At 43.0% G+C, this 23,384-nt stretch overlaps 1 protein-coding gene and 1 pseudogene across 2 annotated transcripts; both read left to right on the plus strand.

Moving 5' to 3' along the window:
* Positions 1-741: 741 nt before the first annotated feature.
* LOC306925199 (uncharacterized protein) lies at positions 742-22,831 on the plus strand (the record flags this gene model as incomplete). Its single annotated transcript, XM_079503890.1, has 4 exons — positions 742-1,112; positions 10,602-10,772; positions 16,833-17,508; positions 22,813-22,831. The coding sequence occupies exons 1-4, from the start codon at positions 815-817 to the stop codon at positions 22,829-22,831; spliced, it is 1,164 nt and encodes a 387-aa protein (XP_079360016.1). The 5' UTR covers positions 742-814.
* Positions 6,143-6,733, plus strand: LOC306924385 (thioredoxin reductase-like selenoprotein T1a; annotated as a pseudogene). Its single transcript has one exon. The product of its transcript is annotated as a thioredoxin reductase-like selenoprotein T1a (transcript).
* Positions 22,832-23,384: the final 553 nt, after the last annotated feature.

Below are 23,384 nucleotides of genomic sequence, written 5' to 3' on the forward strand. Positions count from 1 at the left end.
TTTTAGAGACTTGGTCTTTTAAAATGGAAAATAATGCCCTTATTTAGTCATTTATTAATCTCGCCTCTTACACCACGTGTTGCTATAGTAACTAAAGGTAGTAGTTTGAGTCAAACCGTGTTTTAAATTCAACATCACCCCCGTTTTTTTCCATCCCAGTGGTAGAGTCTAAAATATATGGATTATCGTTACATTTGAATTAATTATATTATAATACTACACTTAATAAATACCCTTTGTTTAATAGCGGTTTTCATTTTCTTTCTTCACAGAATCAAAGGATTTTTGGCCCCCATAAATAAAATCTTATGATGAATTCCAGTTATTTTCTGTGTATATAGAAGTGTCTATTTGTATGTCTCTAAATGTTTTGATGAATTGAACATGGTGGACCCTCTTGTAAACAAGTGTAATACTTTATTGGGTCGTCCACTCACAGTTAACAGTCTTTGTATTGAGTTTGTGCTGAAATGTTCTGTAATTCTGCAAACTGTTAATACATATTTCAATCAATCAGAAACAGAAAACAGAAAACAGAAAACCACGCCCACTGCAATGCTCTATCCATTGAGTCTGACATAAGTGCGTGCAGCGTGACAGACTGACAGTCAGTCAGAGTGTGGAGTGTTTTACGCACGGTGGAGACAGTCAGTCAGATTGTGAAGTGTTTTACGCACGGTGGGAACATCAGTCAGTGTGGAGTGTTTTATGCACGGTGGAGACAGTCAGTCAGATTGTGGAGTGTTTTACGCACGGTGGAGACAGTCAGAGGAACAAATATCAGCAGTTGTTTGTAGTAGAGAGAAAAAGCAAAATGTCTCATCAGGAACGAGTGAAACTGTGTGACATAGATACTATACGGCTGTCGATACAGGAACACCTGAGGGCGGTGGGAGAGGAGATCTTAGCAACGTGCGTTTTGGGGAATCACCATCGTCAAAGTGATGTTTGTTGTAATGTCAGGGTGTTTGTGTTGGAGCGCCTCAGTGCAGTGGGAGAGCTCCTGTGCAGCCTCTTCCAGAGAGAGATAGAGACCCTGGAGAGTCTTCTGGAGAGACAAGCCAAGCTTCTGGACGTCATTCTACCGCGGATCAAACTGCACGTGAGAGCAGGTGTGTTGTTATTTTAAAGTTACAAATCAATACACTAGTGGTTTGCAACCTTTTTTCATGCCATTATTTAATCAGCATTTGAGTCACTGTCTGACCACCATTTGATGACATTTAGCCTCTCAGACCCAAAACTAAAGAATATTTTGTTGTCGCTGGATAAGATTTTGTCCACTATATTCCATGCTGTATTGATGTTGGTACCATTAGGAGAGATAACAGGCAAACGTTGATCAAAATAACAATTCTTCTACATTCTCTAATTGTGTAGACTTCTTGTAAATTAAGTAATACAAATGTTTAACAATGATTTAACTCTTGAGAGCATAAAATGAAACCAAATAGACTCCCCATCCCATAGCAGGGGGACCACCTGTAACCCCCTCAATGACCACTGGTGGTCCCCGGACCACTGGTTGAGAACCACTGCACTAGGGGGAAAAATGTCATACATATGACATGTTTATGTCAGCTATAGGCATCCCATGTCTATGATGCGGTATAAACATACTTGAATGAATGAATGAATTGTATGTATATAAAGTAGCACCTTTCCAAACATAAAGTTACAAAGTGCTTTACGGACAGGTTAGAAACAACAATCAAAAACAACATCAAGAATATCAGAAATAACAAAGCATAGAATCACATCAAAACAAGGAAAAAATTAATAAATATATACATACACATATACATATATATGTATACATATACATAGGCCTATACACACATATACACACATACATGTAAAACTGAATTAGGAAAAGCACTTGACATACAGGTGTGTTTTTAAAAGATGTTTAAAAGCGGGCACTGTCTCCGCTTGCCTGAGAGCCATGAAGGGGAGGGCATTCCAGAGCGATGGTGCGCGGGCCGCAAAAGCCCGGTCACCTCGGGTGACAAGGTGTGTTATGGGTGGAACTAGAAGGGCCCTATATCTGCAGATCTGAGGCTGCACACCGGCCTGTGGGGTTTTAGCATGTCCGTGATGTAGCTGGGGGCTAGTCCATGTAGGGCTTTGAAAGTGATCAATAAAATCTTGAAATCGATTCTGTAGCTTACAGGGAGCCAGTGTAGCCAGGATTGGTGATGTGATATGCTCACGTTTTTGTGTGTTAGTGAGTAAGTGTGCCGCAGAGTTCTGCACCATCTGGAGACGTGCTATATTTCTTTTTGCTCATACCGGAATAGACAGAGTTGCAATAATCTAGTCGTGAGGATAACGGTTTCTAGGTCTGCATGTGACAAAAATTATTTTATTTAAGCAATGTTCCTAATCTGGTAGTAGCAGGACTGGACAACTTTGGTGACTTGGGTGTTAAAGGAGATGTCAGGGTCAAAGAAAACACACAGGTTGCGGGCTGAGTGTGTGATGTTTGTAGATAGAGTGCAGAGTTCAGAGTGGAATGTGAGGGTGGAGTGTGGAGGACCGAAAATGATAATTTCTGATTTAGAATCATTCAGTTTAAGGAAATTCAATTATTTTATGTCAGAGAGACATGCAAGTAGACGCCGTACATTGCCTCTAACACCAGGTTTTTAGTTGCGACAGTGACTCAAATACTTAGGCCTATAATGTATTAAAAAATCACACCCGTGTGAACTGAGTGGTGTAAGGTTTTATATAGCATGATCAGCTGTGGTCTGACGTAATGTCTGACGTAATGAAATAAGGTAAGGTATTATGTAGCCTGATCAGCTCTGATCTGACGTAATGAAATCACACCCGGATGTGATTTCACAACTGGCTTTTTCTGTGCAGAGAAAATGACCATGGTTGCTACGGTCATCCAGTTCACCCGGGTGTGATTTAATTACGTCAGAAATTATTTTGAACATAGCAACCATGCTCATTTTTTTCTGCACACAAAAGCCAGTTGTAGGAGTGGTTTACACCACTCAAAAATGCTCATAACACTGTATAATTAATTATAGTTATAAGAACTCAATAATGCCATTGATGCTTATAACAATAATCACAGTAAACACATTATAAAGCATTATATAATGACTTATATATATCATTCATGACTCAGCTATATCATTCAATATGCACCTTATTACATAACAACCCACTGATGGACGTCATGATGTCCCTGCATCACTAACTACACACAATGAGATGTCAGCCCAAATCTACTGGGGATGTTGAACGTCATCAGAACACGATGTTCTGATGTGTTGTTGACAAGCACTCACGCATCATCATCAACAACATTGCGTGTGTGTGTGTGTGTGTGTGTGTGTGTGTGTGTGTGTGTGTGTGTGTGTGTGTGTGTGTGTGTGTGTGTGTGTGTGTAAGATATCTCTCTCAGAAGTATAGCTTGTTCCCCGTGCAGGCTGCTGATCAAAGCTGACTAGAGCACTGTTTACGCACGCACGCACGCACGCACGCACGCACGCACGCACGCACGCACGCACGCACGCACGCACGCACGCACGCACGCACGCACGCACGCACGCACGCACGCACGCACGCACGCACGCACGCACGCACGCACGCACGCACACACACACACACGCACACACACACACACACACACACACACACACACACACACACACACACACACACACACACACACACACATCCAGTGGTTCCCAAACTATTTCATGTCAAGGACCCCCAAATTGACACATATCCGTTTGAAAACATATGCCAGAGAACCCCTCATAAGAGAACCAGAGAACCAGAGAACCCCTCATAAGAGAACCAGAGAACCCCTCATAAGAGAACCAGAGAACCCCTCATAAGAGAACCAGAGAACCAGAGAACCCCTCATAAGAGAACCAGAGAACCAGAGAACCCCTCATAAGAGAACCAGAGAACCAGAGAACCCCTCATAAGAGAAGGTTTTACGGCTCTAGCAGTGATTCTCAATGATGACCCCCAGTGTGACATGCATTAGGCTATACGGAACCATCTATAATGATCTCTGGGACCCCAATTTATATTGTAAAATCAACGTTAATTTAATTCTAAGAGTGTACAAATGGAACCAAATGGACCCGTTATAGGGTAAACTATCATTTAGCTGGGGATCCCCTGGAACTCCCTCAAGGACCCCTGGGGGTCCCCTGGAACTCCCTCAAGGACCCCTGGGGGTCCCCTGGAACTCCCTCAATGACCCCTGGGGGTCCCCTGGAACTCCCTCAAGGACCCCTGGGGGTCCCCTGGAACTCCCTCAAGGACCCCTGGGGGTCCCCTGGAACTCCCTCAATGACCCCTGGGGGTCCCCTGGAACTCCCTCAAGGACCCCTGGGGGTCCCCTGGAACTCCCTCAAGGACCCCTGGGGGTCCCCTGGAACTCCCTCAATGACCCCTGGGGGTCCCCTGGAACTCCCTCAAGGACCCCTGGGGGTCCCCTGGAACTCCCTCAAGGACCCCTGGGGGTCCCCGGACCACACTTTTGGAACCACTGATTTAATCACAGGCTTCTGTGGGAATGAATGGCTGGCTCTGGTCTAATCACTCTCTCACACACACACACACACACACACACACACACACACACACACACACACACACACACACACACACACACACACACACACACACACACACACACACACACACACACACACACACACACACACACCAATGAGTTAGTAACCCAACCCAGTGATGTCACTGGGTGTGTGGGTGTTCTAACAATGGGGCTGCATGTTTCTCACCTCCATCGGCATGAAGCGTGTCCTCCCCAGGCAGGTTTTGTCGTGCGGTCTACGGTATACAAAAGGACGTCACGTGCAGCGGAACGGAATGTCGTTCTCCTGCATGGAAGCACTGCATCTCAAAATGTTTGTTTTGAGGACTTAAACAAACATTAGCACCCTTTTCTTAAACAAACATGATTAAGGGACCAAGAAGTCACAAAGTGACTTTGGTCACTTATTGTTTTTGTGGTTTTTTTCTTCTCCTCCTTCTTCTTCCGCCAAAAATAGCAGTTCTGGCTGAACCGTGCAGTCGGTTTTCGCGAAACAAAACGGGAATCTGGTAGAGGGCCATGCCAAACGGTGACTATGCGAAGCTCATGACCATTGGCCAAAGGGTGGCGCTATAGCACTCAATTGAAAATGCAAACTTTGAACGTGCATAGCTCATGAACCGTTTGACCGTTGGCAATGCAAGGCAGTAGAACATCACAAATCACATCCGAACCTCGCATGGATGACGATCACCAAGGACAGCGCTCGTAGTTTCAGAGATATGAGGCATATAATAGAATGGGGGCCGTGTGCAAAAGTCCTGGTGCTGGGGGTGACGTAGGCGTTGCCTAGCAACCGGGCCAATGGTCAAAAGGTGATTTTTTTTTGGCTAAACCGTTTTTTGGTGTAAAGCTTTAGGTACGAACATGTTCACACTTAGCAGATAATGAGTCCGTACTCAGATCGATCGAGTTTTCAGCTTGCTTCTCGCACTTGCCCTAGCCTAGCCCCTTAGATAGCACATTATGTAGACTTAGATAGTATTTTAAACAGACTTATAGCTTGTTACGTAGACAGCTCTAGAATTGCACTTTATGTAGTCATAGCACTTTATAGTACACATGTATAATATATTATATAGTATAGTATGTATAGTTAACATAGATACTCCACTGTTACGTTCTTAGTTTACGCATGATTCATGATAACTACTTTTTATATATGTGATGTATGCCATGCTTTTGTTATTGCTTAATGTAAGTCGCTCTGGATTAAGAGCTAAATGCCTAAATTGTAAATTGTAAATTGTGTGCACATTTGATAAAGTGGGCTTTAAGTAGCATGTGACGTGTCAAACTAGGGGGGTTTCGTGATTCTGAATCCATTCCAAGCATTAGTTTTCCACAAAAAAACACTCCTTGGGCTAAAAACGGGCAAGTGTTTAAACCAATCAGCTTAGGAGAGTTCAGAGATCTCCATATACGGTCAAGTGTTTCAACCAATCAGCGTACGAGAGTTTGGGGATCTCCATATATAACATTCATCTCATCCTAAGCAGTGCAGAGTGCAGTGCAGAGTGGGAAGCAAACAGAGATCTAATGACGATGAATAGGTGGTTAGCGTTCTTACTCCTGTTCCTGGGGCGTCTGCTGCCGTACTCCACGGCAGCTGCCGAACTCAGCGGGCCGAAGAAGACAACGGTGCCGTTTGAGACCACCGCGGGACCCCTGCTCAGGTTTCAGTTCTGCATCTCCTGAGGGTACAGGCGGGTGTTCGAGGAGTACGCGCAGGCCCTGACCCGGCGGTACCCAGACATCCGCATCGAGGGCGACAACTACCCCCCTCCGCCCATCTACCAAAACGCCGCCTCCTTCCTGTCTGCGTGCAAGCTGCTGCTGATCGGCCTGATCCTCGCCGGCAGGGACCCGTTCGTCCTCCTCCTCGGCGTGGCGGGAGGCGGGGTCTGGGCCTGGGGCCAGGAGAACAAGACGTATGCCTGTGCCATGGTGTTCCTCCTTGGCAACGTGATAGAAGGCCAGCTGTTGTCGACGGGAGCCTTTGAGATCACGCTGGACGACGTGCTGGTGTGGTCCAAACTGCGGTCGGGCCTCCTGCCCTCCGTGCAGCAGCTGGTGCACATCCTGGAGAACGAGAGGAACATGAACACAGCGGCGGCGCTCTCCACCCTACACTGACTCCTCAACCGTCACGGAGCCCGTCAGGGACTGCAGTGTGAAGTGATATTTATGAAGGTCTGCGCCGAAGGCAGCTATAGTCTGCCGGCTCAGACTGGATGTCCCATCACTCCTCACCCATGGTCCCTTAAGAAGTAGGAAGGTGCATCTACGCGCTCGCTATTACCTCCTGAGCCATGCCGGCTCCTCCTGGCTGGGTGTCGAAATGTCCTTGAGCAACTGACACTGAATCCCCTCCCCTGTCTGCTCCCCATGAGCAGATTGGTGGTTGGTTTAGCCCAGGGGTGTCAAACTAATTTTGGAGCAAGGGTCACATTGCGCGAAAGGTGACTTGATGAGGGCCGCGGCCAGTTGCAGCTCACGTGCGTAGACAGTTAGCCTCTCTGAAGGCTCAGACCAGATTGGTGGTTGGTCCGGTCTCGCAGAAGGCTCAGAATCGAGGAATGATAGAAAGACATACGGAGGCTTCTGTAGAGGTCTCTGAAGGCATTGAACCCGGCGCTGCAACTTATATCTGCCACCGGATGCAGCAGGGTCCTTTATTTTGAACCCCCCCCCCAAAAAAAACAACAACTCCGGAAGCAAAATCGCCTAAAGCTAATGTGGCCGAGTATCATTTCAAAAGCGAGGTAGCGATGATTTAGCAACGAGCCGCTAACGTGGACGTTGGTCAAACACCTCATCTGAGAAAGGATTCAGAGAAAAAAGCGTGTCTATGGCAGCGGCCATCTTGGTCAGGGCATCTAGGAGTCTATGGCAGCAGCCATCTTGGTCAGGGCATCTAGGAGTCTATGGCAGCGGCCATCTTGGTCAGGGCATCTAGGAGTCTATGGCAGCGGCCATCTTGGTCAGGGCATCTAAGAGTCTATAGCAGTGGCCATCTTGGTCAGGGCATCTAAGAGTCTATAGCAGTGGCCATCTTGGTCAGGGCATCTAGGAGCATAGATATATATAAAGGCTAGATGGCTCAAGGCGGGGTCTCTGACGTAGTTCACCCGGCGGCCATCTTACTTTGGGGCTACAGTACAGTATGTCCAATGGCAGCTCAAACAAAAATACTCATAACTCCCTCCAATCTTGACGGATTTACAAACGGGTTGATTTATTACAAACGTTGTCAACGTGGCTATGATTCAGGATGCTTATCTGCTTAATTTAGTTTTTTTTATGAACGTCGTATAAAAGCGTATAAATATGCGGACGTCTCTGACGTTTATAACAAACCAAACCGTTTGAAAATCTGTTGAAAATTGAGCAAGTTATGGTTATTTAAAAGTATATGTCCCATAGACACAATGTTATGCTGCCCCGAGGTAAGAGGGCCGCCAAGTAGCAACGTCGCTCTCCATTGGCCAGAGCGTGGGTGAGCCATCTAGCTTTCTTATATATATCTATGTCAAGGAGTCTATGGCAGCGGCCATCTTGGTCAGGGCATCTAAGAGTCTATGTCAGCGTCCATCTTGGTCAGGGCATCTAGGAGTCTATGGCAGCGGCCATCTTGGTCAGGGTTATCTAGGAGTCTATGGCAGCGGCCATCTTGGTCAGGGCATCTAGGAGTCTATGTCAGCGTCCATCTTGGTCAGGGCATCTAGGAGTCTATGTCAGCGTCCATCTTGGTCAGGGCATCTAGGAGTCTATGGCAGCGTCCATCTTGGTCAGGGTTATCTAGGAGTCTATGGCAGCGGCCATCTTGGTCAGGGCATCTAGGAGTCTATGTCAGCGTCCATCTTGGTCAGGGCATCTAGGAGTCTATGGCAGCGGCCATCTTGGTCAGGGTTACCTAGGAGTCTACATATCTTAAGGTTACCTAGTCGGCACATAGGCCGAGCCACGTGTTGCCTAGCAACGGGGACGCTGCTAGACGGTGGATATCAGCGTGACCATTCCATTCTGAATCAATAACAATATTTTAAAAAGACTTAAAAAGACGATGTTAGCGTCGAGCGCCATCGGAAAAAACCCAAAAGATCTTATACACACAACTATGAAAAAGTACTCACATCTTTGAGGGGCGTGCGCTAGCCCCTCCTATGAACAGCCTTGTGTGTACGAGCACAGAATGTGCTCAGCTGATTGGCTGAGCACGGCATGTGATGTGTACAGCAGTGGTTCCCAAAGTGGGGTCCGGCGACCCCCCATGGGTCCTTGATGGAGTTCCGGGGGGTCGCCAGCTAAATGATAGTCTGGAACCAAATGGACCCTAATGGGTTTGTAACTCAAATGGACACTAACGGGTCCATTTAGTTCCATTTGTACACTATTAAATTAACATAGCTTTTAGCAATATCCCAGAGGGTCCCATATATATAAATGCCATTAAATGGGGGTCCTGCACTAATGCATGTTAACACTTAGCGCGCCATTGCCGACGATTAAAGTCAATTGAAGCCTCATTTTGATACTGACGCTTAACGCCATTGCCGACGGCCTTCTGCAATTGAGCTTTTATAGCGCGTTCGATTGCTCGAGCCAAAATGCTACTCACGTTAGCCGGTTAGCTAGCTGTGTTGTTAGCACAGCACTGGATCGCCCATCTTAGATCGTCGTCGCAATAAGAATCCATTCTATCCATTTCTTTCAATCGCCTGTATCTCCTATTCCTTGTCCCAGATGGCATTTTTGGTCAAAACAGCGTTTTTTTGACGGCACAGAGCTGATGATCTAGAGCTCTCCGGAGCTCTGGCCTGGACTCACATTGTAAAGGCCTGCCTGGCTGTGTGAAAACTCCTAACTTAGGACTACTGTTTGTGGAGCGGAAATGGTGGCTTTTCAAAATAAGAGCTCAAATTAAAAAAAATGCTGGCGTGAATTAGATCCTAATTTTTCAATAAATGCTAGTAGCCTAAGTGTTAAACTGGGCGTCCTTGAAATTGAGACAGGTTGAGAATCACTGCTAGAGGCGAGCCATACAAATATTATCTTATGGGAGTCCCTGATATATCTCTTCAAATGGGGGTCCGCAGGCTAATGAGCGTCAATCTGGGGGTCATTGACATGAAAACGTTTGGGATGATGATGTATGATGAGCGCCCCTCACTTCACACAAGTGTGATCTTCTTACTTACATGAAGTAAGTGTGACTAATCGTACGACTTTGACTTTAAGAATAGCTAGGCGGGAAATTGCTGTTTTCAATACATGATAGTTCAGTTGGTGATAAAAGCATGAAATTCGGCACAGATGACCTTCATATGACCCTAATCGATAATCAACCTCGGGCCACGCAGAATTTCAAAATTTTCAAGGTGGCCCGCGAGTTTAAAAAATGGCTGCAACTGGATATACGTTTTGGACTATATCACTTTGCTGGGGCTGTAAATATTTTGATTTCCCCTCATTTTGATGTAAGATAATATGCTCATGGTGATCTGTGCCAAATGCCATTCTTGTATCACCAACTGTGGATTAACCATGAGCAGATGTACATTTGTGCAGTTTATTGGCAGCCATATTGGAAAACATGCTGCCATATTGAAACCTGAAGTTATTTTGATCTTACTTGGTAGAAATACCTCCAGAAGATATTCTCTTATATCAAAATGATGGTAAAATCAAAGATTTACAGCCCTAGCAAAGTGATATAGTCCAAAACGTATAGGTCCAATTGCAAACTGGCGGCCATCTTGAAAAATGGTGGAATTCTGCGTGGCCCGAGGTTGACCCCAATTAGGGTCATATGAAGGTCATCTGTGCCAAATTTCATGCTTTTATCACCAACTGAACTATCATGTCAATTTCCCGCCTAGCTAGAATAAGTCTGATAAATGCCTAAATTGTATAATTGAAATTGTAAAATATACTTAAAGTACCTAAAGTAAAGTAAAGTTCAAACATTTCATGAATTCATCTCGTGTTCTCTTCCGTCTAGAGTCCCTGCACCTCCCAGCTTATAAAGATGTTCCCCTTGAACAGAAGCGGAGGAGGTCCAGTCCGGTCCAGGAGGAACCAGAGCATCCACAGATTAAAGAGGAACAGGAGGAACTACTTCCAAGACCAGAGGTGGTTGATGGGTCAACGTTTACACTGCTAGCAGTGAAAAGTGAATGTGATGATGGAAACAGAGAGACAGAGCCTCTAGCCGGGACCTCCACTCAACACATGAAAACACAAGCTGATGTAGAGGACTGCAGAGCATCACGAGCAACTAGTGACGACCAGCTCCTCTCCTCACACCGTTCTGGATCCGACACTGAAGACAGAGACGAGTGGGAGAAGACCGGGGAAGGTCCGTCAGATTTAAACACGCCGACATCACACAAGACACAACTTGTGCAAGGACAAAGATTTGCTTTGGCCGCCGAGTTGTCCCAGGACGTCCTGAAAACATCTCACGCAGAGGAAAACATGTTTACTTGTACAGAGTGCGGCAAAATGTTCAACCAGGAAGCAGATCTGGAGCAACACACAAAGATACATACAGGGTTAAAATCCTTTCCGTGTACATTGTGTGACAAAGGCTTTAGCCAAAAGGGCGGTCTAAAAAAACACACACTGATAAAACACCCAATGCTTCATGCAGGGGAGAAACAGAAGAGTCACGCACAGAAGAGAGTGTTCGCTTGTATAGAGTGTGGCAAAATATTTAATCTGAGGGCAAATCTTAAACAACACAAAAAGATTCATACAGGGTTAAAACCCTTTAGGTGTACAATCTGTGACAAATGTTTTAGCCACAAGGGGGCTCTAAATAAACACACAATGATTCACACAGGGGAAAAGCCCTTTATGTGTACAGTCTGTGGCAAATGCTGTAGTCGCTTGGGTCACCTAAAAACACACATGATGATCCACACAGGGGAAAAGCCCTATATTTGTACGGTTTGTGGTAAAGGCTTTGGCCAAACAAATAATCTAAAATTACACATGACGATTCATACGGGGGAAAAGCTTTATACGTGTATGGTTTGTGGCAAAGACTGTAATCACTCAGGCCATCTGAAAACACACATGAGGACTCATACTGGGGAGAAACCCTATCCTTGCACAGTTTGTGATAAAAGATTCACTCAAGGTAATGTTCTAAAGAGGCACATGGAGACTCATACATCCGAACAAAACTTTACTTGTACAGTTTGTGATCAAAGCTTCAGTCGAAGTGACGATCTGAAGGTGCATCTGATGACTCATGCAGAGGGAAAGACCCTTTAGCTGCAGGTCAAAAAGGTTTTGGATCAATATATGTAATAAGCCCACCCCCCTGTCTTATCTTTTCTTAACTCTCAAATTAGCTACAAATGTGACAAATGTGATATCAACATGACCATTTCAAATAAACAGTGTCTGTGTTCATTATCATTGGAGTAATTGTGTTGAAAAATTGTGTTAAAAGTCATTGCTACAGGTCCTTTGTGCTACTATATCGTTACAGAAACAGCAGGTGATATGACTCCAAATCAATATCACAATTATTTGAAAATGTTCTTCCTTTACTTTTATTTTTGAGAGTAGCCATGAAATGTTAAGGATCTTCTCCCTCATTTCTCCCTCCAGTGATGGCAGTTTGTCGACCTACTGCACAAACAGTCTTGACATCAGTTGACCCTTTCTTCACTATAATAATACAAGTAGGTCTTGAGCTGTGCTTTAAATATGTCTACAGAGCATGCCTGTCAAAGGTAGTGGGGGTTTGTTCCACGCCATCGGCCCGCAGAAGCAGAAAGCCGCTTCACTGTGTTTTTTAGTTGCCATTTTTAGGCACAGCGAGCAGGCCAGCAGTGGAAGACCTTAGGGGGCAGTTTGGGACATATTTAGGCAGGCAGTCATGTAGGTAGGAAGGTGCGAGACCATTGAGAGCTTTATAAACAAATCATTTTAAAATCAATCCTGTTGTCGATTAAATAATCGTCCAAAGATGAAGGAATGACAAAGTTCTTCAGGGTGAAGTATTGAGAATTTATTAAGAAGATTCAGCAGAGAAACAATATACAGAGAGTGAGGAACAGGCCTCCTTGCCTGTTCCAGCAGCATCTCCGGGCGCAAGCCTCCCCAACCCCATTCTCAAACAGTTCTTATAGTCTTGTTTTAACAGAGATGCTATACTGAATGGTCATATAAGGGTCTGTGCTAAAGATAAGGGCTACACACAAATAGTTACACAAGTACACATTCGCTGACATAGTGATAGTAAGCATGGAGAAGTGCGGTCAGCTGTTAGATTGACAGCTGCATGAATTAGACAGAGCACATTGGTGAGCAAAGGGACTTAATGGAAGGAAGATAAATACACAATAATGCATATATTTGGCACGGTAGTTGGCATTCTAAAACTCCCATTACAATCCACAGTGTTTTGTTTTTGTAAATTAATGATAAAATATTAATTTATATGCCACAGGAGATTTATAGAATGACAAATTAATAAACATTAAAGCAAGTACATGTTGATACAGCTATCTATTACTATTTTATTTTTATATATCATCACGTGGAATTTGCTAAATGGAATTGTCATCACTCAGGAAATTCACTTCATGGAAATACAAATAATTACTCCCCACATGGAATTTTTTCCTCACATGGTGCAGTGTTTAGATACAGATAGGTATCAAACATATCACATGAAACACATTGAAGAGACAGGAACTATGATTTACGTAAGCTCACTAGATTTTTTGCAGATCTCACTATTCGTAGGTAAATAGTTTTGTCCTTTCTCTCCGTTTTCAGTTGACCCACAAGTCTATTTGGTTAATGTGTCTTCCAGCAATCTCCATTGGGCTGGTGGTTCCAGTGTCCAATGGCTCCCACATGAGTGTGTGCATGTGTATCTGTGGCTTGGTCTCTTGCTGTGGCAAAGTCTCTTGGTGTCATTCATGGTGTCGATTTTGTCACCTCCGTTGGTGCATGGTGACAGCATTGACCATTTTGGTGCTGCTGCTCTCATGGCTCCTCTGTAGGCACTTGAAGCTTGTAGGTTCTTGTGTCATGGTGTAGCAGACATTGCTGGTGAAAAGCATATCTCTGCTAATCATCACTGGCTGTTGAAATGAGTCCTTGCAGTCATCACAGAATTATTGTCAATCTGTGAGGTTTCAATCTTGTAGACTTGCTCAATCTTGTAGAGTCTTGTAGAGTTGATGATCAGTTCTTGTTGATTCTGCATAGCTTGCTTCTGTGGTCGTCTCGTCTTTGTCCATCTGGAGAAATCCCTTCATCTTTGAGTTCTTTAAAATGAAGTGTTTGCTGTTGATTACAGCAAAGCATTCATCCCATCCTCGTCGCCATATGTTATCGATTAAATAATCGTCCAAAGATGAAGGAATGACAAAGTTCTTCAGGGTGAAGTATTGAGAATTTATTAAGAAGATTCAGCAGAGAAACAATATACAGAGAGTGAGGAACAGGCCTCCTTGCCTGTTCCAGCAGCATCTCCGGGCGCAAGCCTCCCCAACCCCATTCTCAAACAGTTCTTATAGTCTTGTTTTAACAGAGATGCTATACTGAATGGTCATATAAGGGTCTGTGCTAAAGATAAGGGCTACACACAAATAGTTACACAAGTACACATTCGCTGACATAGTGATAGTAAGCATGGAGAAGTGCGGTCAGCTGTTAGATTGACAGCTGCATGAATTAGACTGAGCACATTGGTGAGCAAAGGGACTTATTGGAAGGAAGATAAATACACAATAATGCATATATTTGGCACGGTAGTTGGCATTCTAAAACTCCCATTACAATCCACAGTGTTTTGTTTTTGTAAATTAATGATAAAATATTAATTTATATGCCACAGGAGATTTATAGAATGACAAATTAATAAACATTAAAGCAAGTACATGTTGATACAGCTATCTATTACTATTTTATTTTTATATATCATCACGTGGAATTTGCTAAATGGAATTGTCATCACTCAGGAAATTCACTTCATGGAAATAAAAATAATTACTCCCCACATGGAATTTTTTCCTCACATGGTGCAGTGTTTAGATACAGATAGGTATCAAACATATCACATGAAACACATTGAAGAGACAGGAACTATGATTTACGTAAGCTCACTAGATTTTTTGCAGATCTCACTATTCGTAGGTAAATAGTTTTGTCCTTTCTCTCCGTTTTCAGTTGACCCACAAGTCTATTTGGTTAATGTGTCTTCCAGCAATCTCCATTGGGCTGGTGGTTCCAGTGTCCAATGGCTCCCACATGAGTGTGTGCATGTGTATCTGTGGCTTGGTCTCTTGCTGTGGCAAAGTCTCTTGGTGTCATTCATGGTGTCGATTTTGTCACCTCCGTTGGTGCATGGTGACAGCATTGACCATTTTGGTGCTGCTGCTCTCATGGCTCCTCTGTAGGCACTTGAAGCTTGTAGGTTCTTGTGTCATGGTGTAGCAGACATTGCTGGTGAAAAGCATATCTCTGCTAATCATCACTGGCTGTTGAAATGAGTCCTTGCAGTCATCACAGAATTATTGTCAATCTGTGAGGTTTCAATCTTGTAGACTTGCTCAATCTTGTAGAGTCTTGTAGAGTTGATGATCAGTTCTTGTTGATTCTGCATAGCTTGCTTCTGTGGTCGTCTCGTCTTTGTCCATCTGGAGAAATCCCTTCATCTTTGAGTTCTTTAAAATGAAGTGTTTGCTGTTGATTACAGCAAAGCATTCATCCCATCCTCGTCGCCATATGTTATCGATTAAATAATCGTCCAAAGATGAAGGAATGACAAAGTTCTTCAGTGTGAAGTATTGAGAATTTATTAAGAAGATTCAGCAGAGAAACAATATACAGAGAGTGAGGAACAGGCCTCCTTGCCTGTTCCAGCAGCCCCTCCGGGCGCAAGCCTCCCCAACCCCATTCTCAAACAGTTCTTATAGTCTTGTTTTAACAGAGATGCTATACTGAATGGTCATATAAGGGTCTGTGCTAAAGATAAGGGCTACACACAAATAGTTACACAAGTACACATTCGCTGACATAGTGATAGTAAGCATGGAGAAGTGCGGTCAGCTGTTAGATTGACAGCTGCATGAATTAGACTGAGCACATTGGTGAGCAAAGGGTCTTAATGGAAGGAAGATAAATACACAATAATGCATATATTTGGCACGGTAGTTGGCATTCTAAAACTCCCATTACAATCCTAAAAACAACCGGAAGCCAATGCAGTGAAGCTAAAACTGGAGTAATATGTTCTCTCATCTTAGTTTTAGTTAAAACTCTGGCTGCTGCATTTTGGACAAGTTGTAATCTGTCAGCTGTCTTCTTTGGCAGTCCAGAAAAGTGCATTGCAGTAATCAAGCCGAGAAAAAAATCAAAGGCGTGGGTCAGCGTTTTTGCATCGTCCATTGACAAATAGGCTCTGATTCGTGCAATATTTCTAAGGTGAAAAAAGGCAATCTTGGTAACATGATTAATGTGTGAATTAAAATTCACACATTAATGAATTAATTAATGATTAATGAATCATGAAAACGTTTGGGAACCACTGGTGTACAGTATGATGAGTGCCGCTCACTTCACACGAGTGTGATCTTCTTACTTACATGAAAGTATAAATACTGCAATGTAGACACACTCTGTTATATAAGCAGAAGTCCGGTAGTACAAAAGTATTGACAAAATGGAACGGAATGAACTTCCCATTACAATCAGAACTGCAGACTCACTCCCAATCATTCATTCATTCATTCCCAATCTTCCGCCGTAGTCTGAAAACCCACCTCTTCAGACTCCATCGTGGCCCGTAGCACTTGCCGCAAAGGCTCAACTTATGTTCCTTAGATATCATTGTATGTAGACATAGCACTATACAGTATATATGCAGTTTCATTATATAAGATATTCCACTGTTACGTTCTTAGCTTATGTATGATTCATGATAACTATTTGTATGTATATGATGTATCGCCATGTTTTTGTTCTTGCTTAATGTAAGTCGCTCTGAATTGACCAGACCAGCCTTGTGGTTAGAGTGTCCGGCCTGAAACTGGGAGGCCGGGGTTCGATCCCCGGCCGGTTCGATCCCCGGCCGGGTCTAATCGTACGACTTTGAGTTTGAGCATCTGATAAATGCCTCTTGTAAAATGTACTTAAAGTACCAAAAGTAAAGTAAAGTTCAAACATTTCTTGAATTTATCTTGTGTTCTCTTCCTTCTAGAGTCCCTGCACCTCCCAGCGTATAAAGATGTTCCCCTTGAACCGCAGCAGAGTAGGTCCAGTCCGGTCCAGGAGGAACCAGAGCATCCACAGATTAAAGAGGAACAGGAGGAACTACTTCCAAGACCAGAGGAGGCTGATGGGTCAACGTTTTCAGTGAAAAGTGAATGTGATGATGGAAACAGAGAGACACAGCCTCTAGCCGGCACCTCCACTCAACACATGAAAACACAAGCTGATGTAGAGGACTGCAGAGCATCACGAGCAACTAGTGACGACCAGCTCCTCTCCTCACACCGTTCTGGATCCGACACTGAAGACAGAGACGAGTGGGAGAAGACCGGGGAAGGTCTGTCAGATTTAAACACGCCGACATCACACAAGACACAACTTCTGCAAGGACAAAGATTTGCTTTGGCCGCCGAGTTGTCCCAGGACGTCCTGAAAACATCTCACGCAGAGGAGAACATGTTTACTTGTACAGAGTGCGGCAAAATGTTCAACCAGGAAGCAGATCTGGAGCAACACACAAAGATCCATACAGGGTTAAAATCCTTTCCGTGTACATTGTGTGACAAAGGCTTTATTCAAAAGGGCTGGCTAAAAAAACACACACTGATAGAACACCCAATGCTTCATGCAGGGGAGAACCAGAACAGTCACGCACAGAAGAGAGTGTTCGCTTGTATAGAGTGTGGCAAAATATTTAATCAGAGGGAAGGTCTTAAACAACACAAACCGATTCATACAGGGTTAAAACCCTTTAGGTGTACAATCTGTGACAAATGTTTTAGCCACAAGGGGGCTCTAAATAAACACACAATGATTCACACAGGGGAAAAGCCCTTTATGTGTACAGTCTGTGGCAAACGCTGTAGTCAATTGGGTCACCTAAAAACACACATGATAGTCCACACAGGGGAAAAGCCCTATATTTGTACGGTTTGTGGTAAAGGCTTTGGCCTAAAAAATAATCTAAAATTACACATGACGATTCATACGGGGGAAAAGCTTTATACGTGTATGGTTTGTGGCAAAGACTGTAATCACTCAGGCCATCTGAAAACACACATGAGGACTCATACTGGGGAGAAACCCTATCCTTGCACAGTTTGTGATAAAAGATTCACTCAAGGTAATGTTCTAAAGAGGCACATGGAGACTCATACAGCTGAACAAAACTTGACTTGTACAGTTTGTGATCAAAGCTTCAGTCGAAGTGACGATCTGAAGTGGCATCTGATGACTCATGCATAGGGAAAGACCCTTTAGCTGCAGGTCAAAAATGTTTTGGATCAATATATGTGATAAGCCCGTCTTAACTTTCAAATTAGCTACAAATGTGATATCAACGTGACCATTTCAAATAAACAGTGTCTGTGTTCATTATCATTGGAGTAATTGTGTTGTTTTAAAAGTCATCGCTACAGGTCCTTTGTGCTACTATATCATTACAGAAACAGCAGGTGATATGACTCCAAATCAATATCATATCATATTCTTCCTTTATTTGTATTTTTTAGAGTAGCCATGAAATGTTAACGATTTTTCTCCCTCATTTCTCCCTCCAGTGATGGCAGTTTGTCGACCTACATATACCGCACAAATAGTCTTGACATCAGTTGACCCTTTCTTCACTATAAACATTTGTTTTTGTTTTATTTCCAATTTTCTTAGTTATAACATAACAATGTAATAAGGATAGGCATTAATAAGCTACCAGCTTCCATCTATACCTTTTCGATCATGTCAAATAAGTTCAATACCTGACTCTTCTTGTCATGTTCCAATGGCATAAGATCCAAATTAACCATTCATTCATGCATTCATTCATTCATTCATTCATTCATTCATAAGAATAATAATAAAGTTTATTTGTATAGCACCTTTCATGACATGAAATGCTGCTCAAAGTGCTTTACAGAGCAATGGAGAAAAAAAGAAAAGAAAAGCAAGCATAAAACATGAAAATAATAGCAGTAATGCAATACAGTGCAGACATGAATAACAATGAATTTAAAAGATCAACTAAAAGCAAGAGTGTAGAAGTAGGTCTTGAGCTGTGCTTTATAAATGTCTACAGAGGCTGCCTGTCGAAGGTATAGTTGGAGTTTGTTCCACGCCGTCGGCCCGTAGAAGCAGAAAGCTGCTTCACCGTGTTTTTTAGTTGCCATTTTTTTTAGGCACAGCGAGCAGGCCAGCAGTGGAAGACCTTAGGGGCGGTTTGGGACATATATAGGCAGGTAGACATGTAGGTACGAAGGTGCGAGACCATTGAGAGCTTTATAAACAAGTAAAATCATTTTAAAATCAATCCTAAAAACAACCGGAAGCCAATGCAGTGAAGCTAAAACTGGAGTAATCATCTTAGTTTTAGTTAAAACTCTGGCTGCCGCATTAAATTGTAATCTGTCAGCTGTTTTCTTTGTCAGTCCAGATAAGTGCATTGCAGTAATCAGGCCGAGAGTTTCTAAGGTGAAAAGATTTGTAGTCTATTGCGTGTTGATAATAGGTGGATATATACCAGGCAGGTTGTATAACAAGAGAAGGTCCAGGCAGTGTCCTTTCTTTCTAATTTAGAGTTTATTCCAAGGACATCAATGGATACCAAATCATGACTTCAGTATGCTACATTCTGAAAGTATCTCTGACAAGAAGCATCTCTAACCAGAAACCTCTCAGACCTGAAGTCGGCTACCTCCTAACAAGAAGAAGCCCAGTCCGGAGGAAACATGACAATTTATATACATGGGCAAGTGCACGCACATGCACTAAAATGCATGTGGTGTGTGTGCTACCATTAACAATACGTAACCAAGGACGTAACTAAGGACGGCCTCAAGATAATAGAATATATTACGATGGTAGTCACATCCATTGATACATTTTCCATGGGAACCATATGACCTGTTAACTCTGGCCTCGCACTATTGGCCACTCAAAGCCAAGCCCCACGTCTTCAGGACATGGCTTTACTTTTATACATGGAATATGTAAACCTACATCCAAACAACAACGCATTACCATGCAATGTGAAATACATGGCATAACATAACATTGTGATGTGGATGCAATCCAGGTGTTTCTATATGTGCATTTATGACTTGTTGGGAATAGAAAACATCTTAAGACACACAGTCCTAAGTCCTGTTCTCCCTCCCAGGGGGACCGGTGGCCTTTGACGGTGGGTCTCCATTTAGGAAGCTGCATGCATAATTTGAGCACCTACGTGTATAAGTTTGGGCAATATACTACAAAGGCAATGTTGGTAACATGATTCATGTGTGAATTAAAATTCAATTCAGAATCAGTAATGACCCCCAAGTTCTTTACTGTACTGTTACTTTCTACAGTCAGGTTGCCAAGTCTGCTTATTATTGATTCTTTCTGCTCACTAGAACCGATTATGGGAACTGACGGAGAATTTCCATCTTACTACTGTGTTTGATTTTTGATGTATACTAGAGTTGGGTTTAGCACTCCACTGAAAACCACTGATGATGCACAACCTCTTTTTCTCATTTAGTATCTGACGGAAGTTTGTCCTTTTTGTGTTATATATATATATATATATATATAGCAGAGTGGCTCAGAGCCTCTGCCTGATGGCCTCAACAGTCTAATATCTCCCTGGTCCAGAGGGATATCCCTTTGGTCTAGTGGTTAAGATGTTGGACACCACACACACACACACACACACACACACACACACACACACACACACACACACACACACACACACACACACACACACACACACACACACACACACACACACACACATCAAATACATTTAGTTATAGTTATGTTAACTTTATGAACTGTTAACATAACTACATTGGACACAAAAAGACAATAACATTTTAATACTAGTCAATAAGTACTAGTCATTTAATACTAAATGGTGCATTTATATAGCGCCTTTATCCAAGGCGCTTTACATAGATTGTGCATTACACTCACCCATTCAAACACACATTCATACACCGATTGCTGCGGAAGCCATGCAAGGTACCAACCAGCACATCGGGAGCAATTTGGGGTTCAGTGTCATGCCCAAGGGCACTTCGACATGTAGACAGGAGGAGCCGGGATTCGAACCGCCGACCCATGGATCATTGGACGACCTGCTCTACCTCTTGAGCCACAGTCGCCCCACTAGTCATGAGTCATGTGACCAAACTTGACAAACAGTAAGTCTTTATTTATTTTTTCATGGCATATGAAAGCAGGGAATCATAGCTTCAAATGGACATATTGGTTGTTCAGTTTGACCCACCAGCTTTGGAGATATGGCTTATAGAGTAATGTCTTACAGAAAACAGCAGGTTGAGAAAACAGGCTTGAAAGGTTCACTTATGTGGTCTCTAACATTACACCTATAGCTGCATGTTTAAGCATTCATTTCATATTTACATGTTGATTTCAGCACTGACATTTATTTCAGACATGCTCTAGTATTTGAAGAGTCTGCCCTGTGCTATTAACTCATTTTGGATAAAAAGAAAAGTCAGTTTTTCTCCTCTCCTGAACAGTAAATGCCAATTGCGCTTTTATAGTGCATTCGATCGATCTAGCCATAATGCTACTTACGTTAGCCGGTTAGCTAGCTATGTTGTTAGCACAGCACTGGATCGCCCATCTTAGATCGTCGTCGCAATAATAATCCATTATATCTGTTTCTTTCAATCGCCTGTATTCCTTGTCGCAGATGGCATTTTGGTCAAAACAGTGTTTATTTGACGGCAGAGCCGACGATGTGGAGCGTTCCAGTGCCCCGGTTTGGATTTATATTATAAACAAGGCCTGTTCAGCTCCGTTCAGCTTCCAAGTTTATGTCTACTGCTTGTGTGACCGGAAATGTGGCTTTTCAAAATAAGAGCTCAAATGGAAAAAATGCTGGCGTTAATTAGATCCTAATTTTTCAATAAATGCTAGCGGCTAGAGTGTTAAGGACCCTGCACACTGGTGCGTTTTACTAGGATTTTTAGCAGTGTCTTTCTGCCGGTTTTCCGAAAAACATGTCCAGTCTTCAAGGACCTTTAGTCTTGCCGCCATGACTGTGTCTGTATCATGAAGAGTCACATATGAATACATCACATATAATCTAGCTTAATTAATGGTATTTTCCCATTTAAAACATTATTTGTATTATTCTCATTTACATACATTGTACTGATCATGTTGCTCCTTTACTCTTAAATTGTATTGTATTGAATACATTTATATTGTAATTGGTCTTTGCCGAGATCTACTGCCCATTTTACACTTTTATTGATAAAGTCTAATACATATTTGACAAGCATTCAACTACTGTGTGATACACAACTGATAGGCAACTGATAAGTAAAACATTAGTAATACTGCCCCGTTGGCAATGTATTACACAGCAGATTAATGACATATACCATAGAAACTGTAAAAGTCCAGACAAACTGTTCTACCTCATACAATTCACATGGTTTGCCCATGGTAATTTATAGCATAATTATAACACCAAACATAATTTGCAATACACTGCAATGGCATCCTCTAACCAAAAAAGATAATCACCGAAGATGATTGTCATTATCACTTAAAATTGATTGTTATAGGGGGAACAGTGGCCCAATCGGTAGTACTGTCGACTCACAGCTAGAAGGTTCTGGGTTCAACTCCCCCGTGGTGTTAATGCACTGATGTATATTCAGAGCACTTAACTGACTTTCAGTCAGTTACGTTTTCTCCATTGTGGAGACACTGGTGTTTCTTCAGGGAATTTGACTGACTGAAAGTCTTGCCACAATGTTGACAATGGAAAGGTTTTTCTCCAGTGTGGCCACGCAGGTGTGTCTGCAGAGTACTGATCAGACTGAAACTCTTGTCACAATATTTACAATGGAAAGGTTTTTCTCCAGTGTGGATATGCAAGTGTGTGTTCAGGTTACTTGAATCCATGAAACTCTTGTCACAATGTTTACAGTTAAATGTGTTTTCTCCAGTGTGGACACGCTGATGTGAATGCAGTGCATTTAACCTCCTGAAACTCTTGTCACAATGATTACAATGGAAAGGTTTTTCTCCAGTGTGGATATGCAGGTGTCTCTTCAGGTTAAAGGATTTAATGAAACTCTTGTCACAATGTTCACACTGGAATGGTCTGTCTCCAGTGTGGATATGCTGATGTATCTTCAGGTCATATGACTGAATGAAACTCTTGTCACAGTGTTCACACTGGAATGGTCTTTCTCCAGTGTGGATACGCTTGTGTGCCTTCAGGTGACCTGACTGAGTGAAACTCTTGTCACAATGTTTACACTGGAATGGTCTTTCTCCAGTGTGGATACGCTTGTGTGCCTTCAGGTGAGATGAATGAAGGAAACTCTTGTCACACTGTGAACAGTTAAAATGTTTTTCACCGGTGTGGATACGCTGGTGTGATTTCAGGGTACCAGACTCCCTGAAACTCTTGTCACAATGTTTACAGTGGAAATTTTTTTTCCCCAGTGTGGACACGCTGGTGTATCTTCAGAGAATCTGACCTAGTGAAACTCTTGTCACAATGTTTACAGTG

This window comes from Electrona antarctica (genome assembly GCF_951216825.1).
Source record: "Electrona antarctica genome assembly, chromosome: 6".
NCBI classification, from domain to species: domain Eukaryota; kingdom Metazoa; phylum Chordata; class Actinopteri; order Myctophiformes; family Myctophidae; genus Electrona; species Electrona antarctica.